Below are 14850 nucleotides of genomic sequence, written 5' to 3'. Positions count from 1 at the left end.
TCGTGACTGATAGCTCAGCCCGTCAATGTAAAGTTCTAACTGGGATTCATTTTCTCTGGGCACATTATCTTGCACTCAACCACTGAACATCATCTGCCACTCATTCATTCATCTACCACTCACTCAATCATTCACTCGCCAGGAAGACCTGCGGCTCACCCTCCACTTCTTCCGACATTTCACCGCCTGGAAGAGTTCAGTATCGTCTGCAAAATAGGAGATTTCCTTGCACACCAGAGAGATTCTGACCAGAGGCAGGCGCCGGGTCCCATCATCCACTTAGGAGCCAGAGAGACAGGATGGGGTATGTCTCCCAGCTCTGCCTCCTTTTCCAGGCCCCACATCCTCCGGCCCCAAGTAAAGGAAGGGCAAATGAAAGGAGCCTGGTTTTATCTCCTGTTTTTCCTCGCAGCTGGGTCCCTCCTTCTTGCTCCTGCCTGGCTCCCTCCCTCCAGCTTTTGCATTTTTAATTTGGGACAGAATGTGATCTCTGCAGCTTGGTGCTTTATCCTGTTGCTATTTAAATTACAAATCAGCCTCATCTCGGTGTCTTTCCGAGGGTTATTTTTAACTCCTGGTAAATGACAGCAGGGGAGAGTCAGATCAGGTGCCCCCTTCTGTGAGGATCTCTGCCCATGCAGGCTGCCCACTCTCCCTCGCAGCTGGCATGGCCTCACAGTGCCCAGAGTTGGGTGGGGAAGACTGACAGGCTGCGGGCATACAGGTGGCAGGTTTATGGGGCAACTCTAGGGGACAGGAAGTCCCTTTAGGGTAGGCCCGCTGGGAGATGAGCACAAGGGACGCTGAAGGAAAGCTCAATATGGCTAGCGAATGTGTCCGTTTATTGTTATATTGTACTCTCCCAAGTGCTTAGTATGGTGTTCTGAAAACATTAAGCACTCAATAAATATGACTGACTGGATGTGGTTGACCTATTGCACTCATAGAGTGCAGACCAGCCCCAACCAGTCTTTCTCATCTAAACTGCCGGCACTTTAAACTCTTTCCAGCTGGGATGGGTGCAAATGCAGAAGACACCAAGCTATAAACCTCCTCCCTCCTTCTTCCTTCTCTTCTCCTTTTCCTCTTCCTCCATCTCTTCTTCCTCCATCTCCTCTTCCTCCATCTCCTAGGCCCAGAGACTCCCTGGAATTGACCCCTCTCTGCCCAAACAGCTGGGACTACAGCATTAATAATAATAGTAATAATAACAATTGTGGAATTTAAGTGCTTACTATGTGCCAAGCACTGCACTAAGTGCTGGGGAAGATACGAAATAATCAGGTCCCACTTGGTGCTCACTGTCAAAGTAGGAGGGAAAATAGGTATTGACAGTGCTTTGCACACAGTAAGCACTCAATAAATACGATTGAATGAATGAATCCCCATTATGCAGGTGAGGGAACTGTGGCATAGAGAAATTAAATGATTTGCCCGGGGTAGCACAGCAGGTAAATGATGGAGCCGGGATTAGAATCTGTGTTCTCAGTCTCCCAGGCCCATGTTCTTTCCCCTAGACCAAACTGATTTTAGGAGCACTAGGAGCTACCCAGCAAGACACTATGCCAGGAGACATTTCTGGGCTAATGCCACCTTTCAGCAGCCCACTAAGAGAATATCACAGCCACCCCTACTTCCAAGAGCCCTGTTCTAACCTTCCGCCCACAGTACAGCATCCACTCCCTTCCTTCCCTTGCCCTTTCATTTGTTCCTGTTTCTAGAGCAGTGGCTATTTGTGAAAAGCTTTTCAGTCGTTGTTATTAATAATCTCTCCCAGCAGGGCAGGGAGGTTGAACACAGGACAGAACCCAAGTGGAGGCTGGGAAGTTGCTTTGGAGTTGGGGAAGTGGGGGGGCAGCCTGCTGCAAGCCTTTAAACTCTGTTCTCTGCTTGGGGACTGGCCCACATAATTAATTTATTCATTCAATTGTATTTATTGAGTGCTTACTCTGTGCAAAGCACTGTACTAAGCGCTTGGGAGAGTACAATATAACAGTAGCCCAGCTAGAGAGAACCTTAGGCTTTCTCTGCCCAGGACTATCTGTGGGCTTTTCCCCAAGAGTTGATAGCCTGCCTCTGAGAGAGGAAGAGGGAGAGAGAGAGAGGGAGAGAGAGAGAGACAGAGAGCACTCTCATAGGATCTCTGATCTGGTAATTTGTTGGAGAACCAGTGTATGTGCATGGGGATCTTTTCAGGATGTCGGAGTCTTGGTTCCAAGGACCTTTAAAGTCCTAAGAATCAGGGGGCAGACCCCCTGCTCCTGGAGGGTCTCCAGTTCTCTTAGTGAACCCTGATTCTCCTCTCTGTCAGGACTGTAGGTCAAGCAATCCTCTCTGGGCCCTGCACCTCACAGTACAGTTGGTGGGTGAGTGGGTGGGGGCTGTGGGACCCCTCAGGGCTTGGTTCTTCTTTTTGTGCTGCCACTGTTGCCCCTTTCAGTGAGGTGAATGTGGGTTTGGGGTGAACATCAGAGTAGGAGACTATGCGCCTCATGTGGGTTGAGGAGTGTGTTCGATCTGATTGTCTTTTCTAACCCGGTCCTTGGCACCTAGTAAATGCTTAACAAGTAATACATTTGTTATTATGGGGGAGAAGTCTGACCCTATCTCTGCTCCCTGGAATTCCCCTCGACTAACAAATCCTTATCCTTATACCCTGAATTCAGTTCTAGCTCCTGTTCCCATCTTTACCTGCTTCACAGCTACTTCCTGATGTTCCCAAACCTGTCTTCTGATCGTCGCTGACTCCATCCTCACCTTCAGCCCTGGGTTTACTAACAGCACTGCCTGTGACTCCTCTTGAAGCCACCAGGACATTTCCAGGAGCCAGCAGGCAGCTCCTTTGTTGGCAGGCCCCAGTGCCAATCTTCCACCTCCCAAACTCCATCAGCCCAGCCTGCCTTTCTTGCATTACCCCCTTACCTCTACCCCTCATTCCTAATGAGTCCCCTTCCTTCTTCTCTCTAACCTAGTCTTCAAGACTTCCTTCATGCAGGGGCACAGCGCCTGGGGTAATCCCTCCCGGGGCAGAGGGGCTAATCCAATACAGACCCCCACAAGAGAGACCCATCAGCACCGGTCAAGCGAATAGGGGCTGCTGATGGTTTGGGAAAGATTTTTCCCAGAACCCCCAGAGAGATCTGGGGCAGCCCTTTTGCTGACCACCTGCCCCACCATCTAGCTCCCACCCCCTTGTCTCTCACTCCCTGGGGACTTGCACTTAGCAGAAATTCCCCCTTCATATTACAGCCCCTGAGAAACATTGATCAGAACAGAGGCAAGGACCCCACCTTTTAGTCCAGAAGATGAGCAGTTTGGCTGAGCATGGGAAGCTACTGCAAAGACTCCAGATCAGCTCTTGTAGTTACCATTCTTTCTCAGCACTGAAGGTGAAGGCCTGCCTGGGTCTTTTAGAGAAAATATCCCAACTCAGTGTCTGGCAGAACTCGGGGGAGGGACTGGAAAGGCCAGAGCAGAGAGGCAGTCTGCTAGGTGAGACCCATAGTTTCTTTCCCTAATCCTTGTCCTCTTCTCAGGCACCTGCCCGTACCCAAAGGTCTGGGGAGGCAGAGCAGGGTGGAAATTGAGGGTGTGCCTTGGGGACCTGAATCTCAGAAAGTAAATTCATTAATGAATTGTCCAGACAGGACAATGACCGACGGAAATGATCAGGGGTCTCTGGAGACCCACACTGTACTGCCCCCACCCCATCTGAGAATGGCAATTGCTAGTCAGGGGAACTCATAATAATAATAGCAGTAATGACAATAATGATCATTGTGGTACTTATTAAGCCCTTACTATGCTAAGCGCTGGGGCAGATACAAGATAATTAGATTGGGATACATCTTGTTCCATGTGGGGCACACAGTCTAAGACTCTGTCCCCCTGTAAGAGGTTCCCATTCTATCCAACAGGATTGGGGACCCCTCTGGAGAGGTCTGGTTAGAGGCCTCTAACCTCTAACCTTATTTTGGAGAGAAGGTGAACTTTCCCGTAGGGTGTAGGCTCAGTTCCCATTCCACGACAGGCATCCTGGGTATCAGCTTGTCCGCCCGGCTTCTCACCCCACCCCACCCAACTTCAGTCCCAGGACCCACAAGAAAAACCCTCTTACCTGTAGGACATCTGTTTCCTGAGGTTCAGATGCTGGAACTGATCTTCTAGCTGAGGGCCCAGGACTGGCTCACCGGCCTCTGTAAGCTGAGGCTGAGAGGACTTGGCCTGGGCCATGCCCCGGTCCCCCTGCCAACACCGCGGCCTTACCACCTGGTCTCCCCCCTCCTCCTGCTGCTGCTGCCGCCGCTGTTGTTCCTGGGCACTCCTGCCCGGACTGGCCCCGGCACGACCACGCCTTCCACAGGCGCTGGAGCCCGCTCCTTCCTCAGAAGCCTCGGCCATCCTCTTCCCTTCCTCACAGGCAGGGCCCCGTCCGTGCTGCCGACTCTGCCCACCTGATGGAAGCGGCTGAGGAAGCAGGTGGTGGCTTTCCTCTGGAAAGGAAATGGATTCTGGCGTTCTGCCTCCCTCCCCCCTCGGCGGGCGGCCTGCCGAGGCTGACAGCTCCTCAGACCTGAGAGCAAAGGCCAAGTTCAGATTTCCCTTCCTCTTCCGGTCCCCGGGGCTCAGGCAGGGAATGCCAGGAGCCAGCAGGACACCTGCCTCCACTGCTGCTGCAAGGAGGAGAGGAAGGGGTCTCAGGTCCAGGGAAAAGAGAGAAGCTAGCCCTGAGAGACAGCAGGAGGGAGCAGGAGCCAAAAGGAAGCAGGCTGGACCAGGGCGTCCTCTTGCTGGTGGCTGTGGGGCCACGACCGAAGACGGAAGCCGGTCTGTCAGTCCACGGTGCCCTCCGAGCACTCCCTAAGCCTCAGCCGAACTCGGAACCCAGATCGCCCTCAAGTAGGGAATGAGTGTGTGGAGCGCGGAGTCAGAACAGAGCGACCCAACCAGAGCTAGCAAGAGCGAGAGCCAGCGAGGAAGGGGGCTGTGCTACTGTTCCAGCACACTGGAGTGTCACCTTAGAGACATTTGCAAATTGGCACTTAACCCTGTAGTGACCAAAGAGGAGCCAGGGCCTGGCAAGCCAGCCTATCCCTCCCACTTCCTGGGGCAACAAAGCCTGGCTCGTGTAGGGGGAGAGCACACCCTCTCCGTGGCAGCAAGGACCAAGCAGGAGGCACATGGCAAGCCCCGTGGGGCACCACCCTCAGTCTGGGATTCTGCCTCAGCAGGCCTCCATGCTCCCCCACACCTAACCAGCCCTTCCAGGTTTCTGCCAGTCATCGGCCCCCTCGTTCCTAGCTGCTGCCAATCACTCCCACCCTCCCCATCAACCTTCTTGCCAGCCTTCCTCCCCCATTTCCGGCTAGGCATTCTCAGACTCAGGCAGGGGGTGGCTTTGGGAAGGCTTAGTCCTGTTAGCCTCAGGGACCTTCTTAATTCCAGGAGAATCTGCTGCAGAGAGTTAGAACCGATGAAACTCTGCATCTCTGCGGAGGGTGGAGTCACTTCCGAGCATGTGAGAAACCACCCTTTCTGGACCCTTTATAATAATAATAATGATAGCACTTATTAAGCGCTTACTGTGTGCAGAGCACTGTTCTAAGCGCTGGGGAGGTTACAAGGTGATCAGGTTGTCCCACGGGGGGCTCACAGTCTTCATCCCCATTGTACAGATGAGGGAAATTGAGGCCCAGAGAAGTGAAGTGACTTGCCCAAAGTCACACAGTTGGCAATTGGCAGAGCCGGGATTTGAGCCCATGACCTCTGACTCCAAAGCCCATGCTCTTTCCACTAAGCCAAGCTGGGCCTTTAGCGACAGGCCCATGGCTTTTAAGGACTAAAATCACCTCTGGTTCTAATCCCGGCTCTGCTGCTTGCCCTCTGTATGACCTTGGGCAAGTCACTTAACTTTCTTGTGCCTCGGTTTCCTCATCTGTTCAAATGGGGAAAAGATAACTGGTTTTCCCTCTCCCTTAGACTGTGAGCTCCACGTGCTATTAGACTGTGTCTAATTTGATTTCAATGTGCCTTTCCCAGCACTCAGAACAGTGCTTGGCACATAGTAAGCACTTAACAAATACTACAATTATTATTCTCTCTCCCCCTTAGACTGTGACTCCCACGTGGGATAGGGACTGTGTCCAATCTGATTGTATTGTCTACCCCGGCCCTTAGCACACTGCCTAGCACAGATAAGTACTTAGTGTATTCCACAATTATTATTCTTCCTCCCGCTTAGACTGTGAGTCTCATTTGGGAAAAAGGACTGTATCTGATCTGCTTATATTGGATCTAACCCAAAACTAGTTAGGTGTTAGAGACGTAATAAGTGCCTAACACATACCACAATTATTATCATTATTACTATTATTATTATAGAGAAGCAGCACAGGCCTGGGAGTCAGAAGGACCTGGGTTCTAATTCCGGCTCCACCACATGTCTGCTGCGTGACCTTGGGCAAATCACTTCACTTCTCGGGGCCTCAATTCCCTCATCTGTAAAATGGGAATTAAGAGTGTGAGCCCCATGTGGGACAGGGACTGTGTCCAAACTGATTTACTTGTGTTTAGAACAGTGCTTGGCACATAGTAAGCGCGTGGCTCAGTGGAAAGAGCCCGGGCTTTGGAGTCAGAGGTCATGGGTTTGAATCCCAGCTTCGCCACATGTCTGCTGTGTGACCTTGGGCAAGTCACTTCACTTCTCTGAGCCCCAGTTACCTCACCTGTAAAATGAGGATTAAGACTGTGAGCCCTACGTGGGACAACCTCATCACCTTGTATCCCCCCAGCGCTTAGAACAGTGCTTTGCATATAGTAAGCGCTTAACAAATGCCATTATTATTATTATTATTATTATTACTATTATTATTATCATCATCATTATTACTCTGCCTCTCTCCCTAGTCTCACTACCAGGGGTTGCATTCTTAAATCTCAGAGCTGGGACCAGGGAAGCCCGTGGTCAGAGCCAACATAATGAGGCACCAGCTCCCAAGGCCAGAGACTTTCAAAGGCAGGCTGCGTGCCCGGGCAGGTTCTCCCCTGAGCAGCGAGCTTTAAATTCTTTTCCGTACCCTTTATCCTGCTGGGGCTCAGTATGTCCCCGAGTTGGGCTCAGGGATCAGATGGGCTCCCCAGCCCCTTTCTACTTCCCCCCCTTCCCCCAAGGCTTCTCCTTCAGTGACAGGCTGGAGCAGGTCAGGACCCCCCATCCTTCACTAGCAGGGAGTTTGAGGTCACAGCTACCGCTACACCAAGGCTTACGGTAGATCTGGTTTTGTCATTAATTCCCCCAGATGTATTAGTTGTGTGTTTCCAGGTTACTTCTTGTACAGTTATTTCCTGCTTCTCTCTGTAACCTCATCAGGGCCCTTTGTGTATTATTCCTGTGTCCTCGTTGGTGTGTTCCTTGTGACTCCCAGTTTAGTATCATCTGCTGATTTCATTCCCCTGCTGCCTCTCCCCAGGAGCTCACACCTCTAGATGAATGGAAGTACAGCCAGCACTCAACTCGCCCTTTGACATCCAGCACTGAACTCTCCTTTCCCCAGAAGCCCTTGCCACTCCCCCACCCTTATTTAGGGTCCCAGGTCTCTTCCTCCCTTTCTCTTTGAGTCTTGCTCTGAGCAGAATCTGCCCACCCCAAACCACCAGCCAGAAACAGGGAAGCCACGTGGCCTCGAAGTCAGGATCTGGGTTCTAATCCCACTTCTGCCACTTTCCTGCCAGCTGACTTTGGGAAGTCCCTTCGCTTCTCTGTACCTCAGTATCCTCACCTGTAACATGGGGATTCAATAACTGTTCTTCCTCCTACTTGGATTGTGAGCTTCATCTGGGACAACCTGATTATTCATTCATTCATTCATTCGACCATATTTATTAAGCACTTACTGTATACAGAGCACCATACTAAGCACTTGGGAAATTTCATTCATTCATTCAATCGTATTTATTGAGCACTTACTGCGTGAAGAGCACTGTACTAAGCACTTGGGAAGTACAAATTGGCAACATATAGAGACTGTCCCTACCCAACATCGGGCTCACACTCCGGCACTTAGTACAATGCTTGGCACATATTAAGTGTGCCATGCATACACACATACATCTAGACTGTAAGCTCATTGTGGGCAGGGAATGAACCTGCATATTGTTATATGGTACTCTCCCAAGAGCTTAGTACAGTGTTTTGCACACAGTAAACGTTCAATAAATATTATTGAATGAATGAATGAATGAACTGAATGCAAGTGCTTAACAAGACAATTATTATGATTTAGGGATGGGCAAGTTTGCAACAAAAGGTTTGTTGTGGCTGTTCAGAGCAGAGTAATTGACCCTAGAAACAGATGCAAGGATTTAAAGTGGGAGAACTTGCTCGCCAGTCAGATGGGCCAACCAGAGTGGCTCAAGAGACAATAGCACACGTGACCTAAGGATGTTCTACCTTGGCTGCCGGAGATCATATCAACAGGCTAAACAACGTGGTGAGGGGGGGATACGTCAACAGTGAGACCACAACTATGTGCTAGTAAATGGATTAAGATGGAAATATAAATATAAACACTGGACCAGGGTTCCTGTCAGGAAGGAGGACCGTCTTGGGACAGGAAAAGAGGCCAGCCCCTCAGCCTGCTCTGGCCTGGATGAGATTTCTAGCTCAGCTGCCGAACTCCCTCAGGCCCAGAGGGAACCCCAGTCTGGGATCTGGGCTGAAGCAGTTTTTGGAGGATGGGGCTGAACTGGGGAGTGGGAGCTGGATTCCCCTTGCTCCAGGTGGCTGGAATGATGTTCCCATGGTGAAGGAATCCTGACATCTTGGCATCATCAGAGTCTCACAGCAAACTCTGGTCCACTCTGGATGGGCCCCAAAACAGGGGAAAATAGTCACCTGGAGATGCTTGGGGCCAGAGAGCAGGCCATCAGGACAAAGGAAACAGTGGCGTTCACTGATCTTGCTATTCCTCTGGGTAGAAGCGTACTGAGAACATAGGCAGAGGTGATAAATCATTTCTGCACATAGATCTCATTGAAGCCTGAAGCCCAGGTGAAGATGGAGGTAGAACAAAGTCCAGCAAAGGCAGTTACAGGCTTGGCAACTGGGGCATTTTTACATCCTCTAGCTAAAATTTTTAGGCAGCTGGGGATTCATTATGAGCTGGCTTCAATTCAGAAGATGTAGTTCCGATTCCCCGTTAACAGATGCAGGAGTTTTATCTCAAAAGTAGATGATGATAATGTCCCTGGGCAAAGCCAACACTCTTAGGATTTGTAAACGAATCAGATTGATCTGAGAAATACTTCTGATCGATCTGTATGGATGGGGATAGTGAGCCTGTTCCTAGTAGGTAAATTCCTGGTGACCCCAAGGTTTGTGGAACGAAACTCTCGCATCCTGATTCCAGCCCAACTCCCCGTTAGAGAAGAGGGTGAAACAGCTAACCCTGCTCTCGTGATGACAGTTCTCTTCCTGCTCCAGGGGCTGTACATATCTAAGGCTTCATCTTGTTCCCCTAGGCATGGCTGGACTGGGCACAAGGCAAGAAGAGAAGGTAGTAATGGTGGCCAACTTTCCAAGGACATCAGGGCCACACGGCCCACTGGCCAGTCCACAGCAACTTATCAAGCACTCATGGGCAAATGCCAAATGGAGGGCTGGAAATAGTTCTTTTTAAATAATTTTTTAGGTATTTGTTAGGCACTTAGTATATGTCAAGCACTATTTTAAGTGCTGGGGTAGATACAATTTAATCAGGCCGGATACAGTCCCTATCCCATATAACAATAATAATAGTAATGATGGCATTTATTAAGTGCTTACTATGTGCAAAGCACTGTTCTAAGCGCTAGGGGAGGTTACAAGGTGATCAGGTTGTTCCACAGGGGGCTCACAGTCTTAATCCCCGTTTTACAGATGAGGTAACCGAGGCCCAGAGAAGTTAAGTGACTTGCCCAAAGTCAGACAGCGGACAAGTGGTGGAGCCGGGATTTGAACCCATGACCTCTGACTCCAAAGCCTGTTGCTCTTCCCACTGAGCTACGCTGCTTCTCATATGGGGCTCACAGTCAACTAGGAGGGAGAACAGGCATTGTATCCTCATTTTGCAGTTGAGGAAACAGAGGCAAAGAGAAGTTAAGTGACTTACCCAAGATCACCCAGCAGATAAGCGGTAGAGGCTGGATTAGAACCCAGGTCCTCTGGTTCCCAGGCTCATGCTTTATCCACTAGGCCATGCTGATTTCCCAAAAGAGTAGTCCAACAAGGAGCTGGAAGCCCAAACCCTTGGAGGGAGTCCTGTGCTCTCCTGCCCCAGCTAGCCAGGGAATGCCTCACCATGTCAACATTACATCATCATGGTGATAGAGGCTAGGACTGATTTCCAGTTAGGGTTAGCAGCGTGGCCTAGCAGAAATGGCCCAGTACTGGGAATTTGAAGATCTGGATTCTAATCCCAGCACTGCCCCTTGCATACTGTGTGATCTCAGACACGTCATTTAACTCTTCTGTGCCTCAGTTGCCCCATCTGTCAAATGGGGATTTACTACCTGTCCTCCCTTCCTCCCCCTTAGGTTGCAAAACCCCTGGGAGCCAGGGACTGGGTCCAATCTGATTTGTATTTACCTACCCTGGCACATAATAAGAACTTGATTAATACTCCAATTATTATGAGGTGGCAGCTTGGTGTAGTCAATAAAGTATGGCCTGGGAGTGAGAAGGTCATGGGTTCTAGTTTCAACTCTGCCACTTGTCTTCTGTGTAGCCTCAAAAGTAAGCCCCTGGACTCAAGGGAAATTCCCTCTCCTTTGAATGAGAAAAGTGCAGAGCCAAGAGATGATGCTGCATCTTTTTTTTTTTTATTTTGCTTCTCTAAAGCTTGTGCTGAGCTGAGGACGGGGAGAGGGGAAGTGAATAAAAAGGCCCGGCGCGTGGGCAGCGGGAGAGCAGGGGGGAGGGCCCAGGTCAGAGTGAGCCCCCAGGGTGGCGGGGGGAGGAGGGGGGAGAGCAGCAAAGCCCGCACTAACTTCATAAAATACAAAATGGAAAAGAGGGGGTGGGGGGTGTCTAAAATACAATATTTTAAGGGATGGGCAATAATAAAAAATAAGGTTCATTATTTACAAACAATTTTTGCTCTTGGTCTCTGTACAGCGGCGGGGAGTGGGGCCCAGGTTGGGCCCTCACAAATGGGGCCAGAAAGGGGAGCCTCTGGTCGGGGAGAGTGGTTTTGTTGGCCATGGGGTGGGGGTGGGGGCAACACAGTGGTATGTCTGAGGGAAAGGAGGGAGGGAGAGGGGGATCGGGCAGGAGCCCCGAGGGAAGCCCCTCCATCATTGGTCCCGGGGATATTTTGGTCCAGGGAGGCAAAGGGGCCGGACCCGGGCCTCACTCTCTGGTTTGATTCCCCCAGAAAGGGAAGGGACATGGGAGAAAAGAGTGAAGAGAGGGCATCCCCTCCCCTAGGGTCCCCGTTGCTCCCTATGACTGGATCCCCTGGGACATCTCGAATGCTGTTGAGGCGGCTCCCTCCGAAGGGAGGGATGCAGAGGATGGTCCCCTCCCATCCTGGGCCCTGGCAGCCACCCCTATCTGAGACTGCTGATTCCCAGAGAGGGGTGAGTGAGGGGCTGGGGGAGGCCCTGACTGGAGGGGGAGGGAGGATGTGGTGATGGTGTCTATGTACACACCGGAGGCCCCCAGTGAAACCAGATCTTCTGCCTCAGCTTGGGACTCAGCTGGCCCCCGACCGGAGTGAGAGGAGGCCGGCAGGCACAGTGCCTGGGTGACATGAGGAGTGAGGAGGGAAGTGAGGCTGTTGGGGAGGAAGGAAATTGAAGGCTCATTCCAAGAGAACAGTCCAAATGCAGCTTGGGGTGGAGAGGGGCTGTAGCCTGGGAGAATTAAAAGGGAACAGGGAGGCAGCTGCTTGGGCCCTGATGGAGTGACCCAGCTGAAGGCCATGGGGGTCAGGCTTTGGCAAGGGGAAAGACCCAAATTTCAGCCCTAGCAGAGCGGGCAGGACCCTCCCTCCCCTTTCAGCTCAATTAGGTACCCAGGACGGGATAGAGGCAGTTGAATTCTTTAGAATCTGAAGAGTTTCCAGTTTCCCCATCTGGGCAGTTGGCACAGGACCGTTCCTCTCCACCTAGGGCAAACCCCTCTCACCGACCCAAAGAGTCTTCTCCTTCAAGTCAGTGCTAGCTGGGCGGGTGGGGGGGGTGGGGGAGGGGCAGAGTGGGGCAGAGAGACACTGGGACAGCGAGGGCGGTTGAAGGAGATGGGCATCTTGGAGGCCGGCAGTGGGAGGGAGAGGGCAAGGTTTGACTTGGGGGCGGGGGCAAGGCCCCCTCCACCCCCAACCCCTCTCCCCATCTGGGAGTCTACGCTGCACTCTGGCAGGTGCTACAAGTACTTGGTCGTGTCATTGGGGTGTTGGTCCCTGTGGAGAGAAGGGAAGGGTGGTTATTGAAGTCTGGCCCCGGCTACATGGATCCCCTCTCTCTTCAAGACTTCGGTTTCTTTCCCTCATCCTCCTCCCTTCTTCCCCTTCCCCAACCCCCACCCTCCCAGACTCCACCCAACACAGCCCCGGCTGGGCCTGCCCAGGGAGATGCAAATCCAGTCTCCACAGAGAGTGGTAGAGGCCATCGGGCCGGGGCCCAGGACGGTGAGGAGGGAATCGGACTGACCCCATATCCTTGCCCTCTCACCCTCCTAGAACCAGTGGAGCGGCCTGCTCACCTCTCATGGAACTGCTCCTTGGGGTGGGTGAAATCTGGGCCAGTGCGGTTCTGATCTGGTGCCTCCAGCTGGGACTTGCTCAGATACTTGGTGGCCTCGTGCGACATGGCCAGGTGGCCAAGGGGCTGGAGATCCTGGGACGGCTGCTCCTCCGGGGATCTCGGCTTGGCCTCCCAGCCCTCCTCCACGGCCAGCAGGGAGCTGTAGCCGTCCTCCAGGGAGCCGGCCCCCTCGTCATAGAAGAGAAGGCTTCGGGATGGCACTGTGGGGGTGAGGGGGGCACAGTGACTGAGCCGGGGGCAGTGGGCAGGTCCTCTCCCACCCACGTGCCATTTCTGGTGGGGAGACCAGGGTTGTGGGGCTCCCCCTCAGGCAGGAGTCAGGGAGATAGTCCATTCCTGCCAGAGCCACCCTGGAGCTGAGCTCCTCTAGGACCCTCCACCTTGTCCCTCTGACTCGGGTGGGCCCAAGGGTTCCCGCTTCCACCCTGAAGGCTGATGCGCCTTCCCCCTCTAGACTGTAACCTCGCTGTGGGCAGGGAATGTGTCTGTTTATTGTTATATTGTACTCTCCAAAGCGCTTAGTACAATGTTCTGCACATAGTAAGTGCTCAATAAATACAACTGAATGAATGAGTGAAAGATCCACTGTCTCTCCTAAGCCAGTCTAAACCTGGTGTATTCTAGGTAATTCGCGGCCCTCCACCAAATGCTTAGTACAGTGCCCTTTACAGAGTAAGCTCTCTATAATGCAATTGACAACAATTGCAGTGGAAGGAAGTGATTTGGGAGCTTACTTATGCAGGGATGTAGAAAATTACTCTTATAAATAGGCCAAGGGGAAGATTTGTTATATAAAGGTTTTGTAGAAAGGAGTTTGAGAAGAGAATTCACTGCTCTTGGCCTCATAGGATAGTGAATGCACTATTCTTGCAAAAAAAAGGTACAGTCTTGTGATTAGGACAAACTATTTTCTTAAATGGGACTGCCCCTCTGCTTTGACCACTGCGTCTAGCTTGAGGCAGCCTCTCTCTCTCTTTCCCGTTCTCTCCAGCATTCCATCAGAAAGTGGTATTTAAGTGCTTACTATATGCCAAGCACTGTACTAAGCTCCAGGGTAGATACAAGATAATCAGGTTCCACATGGGGCTCTCAGTCTGAGAGGGAGAATTGAATTCCCACTATTCAGATGAGGGACCTGAGGCACAGAGAAGTGAAGTGACTTGCCCAGGGTCACACAGTAGGTGAGTGACAGAGATGGGATTAGAAACCTCGTCTTCTGACTTCCAGGACTGGGCTCTTTCCACTAGGCCACACTGCTCCTCCAAGGGCAAAAGCACCGTACTAAGTACTTGAGAAAGTACAATAGAGTAAGTTGACACAATCCCTTCCATTAAGGGATTCCCTTCAAAGCCCTACTGAAAGCTCACCTCCTCCAGGAGGCCTTCCTAGACTGAGCCCCGTCCTTTCTCTCCCCCTCCTCTCCCTCCCCATCCCCCCTGCCTTACCTCCTTCCCCTCCCCACAGCACCTGTATATATGTTTGTACATATTTATTACTCTATTTTACTTGTGCATATTTATTCAATTTATTTTATTTTGTTAATATGTTTTGTTTTGTTGTCTGTCTCCCCCTTCTAGACTGTGAGCCCACTGTTGGGTAGGGACCGTCTCTAGATGTTGCCAACTTGGACTTCCCAAGTGCTTAGTACAGTGCTCTGCACACAGTAAGTGCTCAATAAATATGATTGGATGAATGAATGAATGAAGGAGCAAGGCATCTCCTTCCCCCAGAATGCCTCAAGATGCCCTGTTAAGTCTATCCTGGGCTGCAGATGCCCTATCATCCCTGGAGAAGCTTCACGCAGAATCATGGCTCTCAAAAGGCCCAACAAGGGTCATTGAGCTCCCAGGAGGGGCTGTAGCTCAACTCTCCCCTGTTCCCGAGTCAGCGTCTAACACCCACCCTGGACAGAACGTTCCTTCTTGTGTTGAATGGCAATCGCTCCTGTTGCTGCTCCCCTACAATGCTGGCCAAGGCGGCAACCATCTTTCCTCTGGATCCATTTCCAGCCACTTCCTCCCCGGCATGGCCCAGGGTCCTGCCTTT

General features: G+C 51.6%; 2 protein-coding genes across 2 annotated transcripts in view; both read right to left on the bottom strand.

The window, feature by feature from the left end:
- The window catches only part of DGKZ (diacylglycerol kinase zeta), a 61157-nt gene extending 56630 nt beyond the window's left edge, over positions 1-4527 (bottom strand). The window contains exon 1 of the mRNA XM_038764032.1: positions 4118-4527. Within this exon, the coding sequence (XP_038619960.1) occupies positions 4118-4401 (284 nt within the window). The 5' untranslated portion in view covers positions 4402-4527. The remainder of the gene's footprint in view (positions 1-4117) is intronic.
- Positions 4528-10843: 6316 nt separating this feature from the next.
- The window catches only part of CREB3L1 (cAMP responsive element binding protein 3 like 1), a 71498-nt gene continuing 67491 nt past the window's right edge, over positions 10844-14850 (bottom strand). Inside the window, exons 11-12 of the mRNA XM_038764297.1 lie at positions 12743-13004; positions 10844-12440 (exon numbers count right to left, since the gene is read on the bottom strand). Of these exons, the coding sequence (XP_038620225.1) occupies positions 12404-12440; positions 12743-13004 (299 nt within the window). The 3' untranslated portion in view covers positions 10844-12403. The remainder of the gene's footprint in view (positions 12441-12742; positions 13005-14850) is intronic.

Source organism: Tachyglossus aculeatus, chromosome 22, assembly GCF_015852505.1.
Source record: "Tachyglossus aculeatus isolate mTacAcu1 chromosome 22, mTacAcu1.pri, whole genome shotgun sequence".
NCBI classification, from domain to species: Eukaryota; Metazoa; Chordata; class Mammalia; order Monotremata; family Tachyglossidae; genus Tachyglossus; species Tachyglossus aculeatus.
The sequence above is the reverse complement of the archived record's forward strand: the minus strand, read 5'-3'. Positions and strand labels throughout refer to the sequence as shown.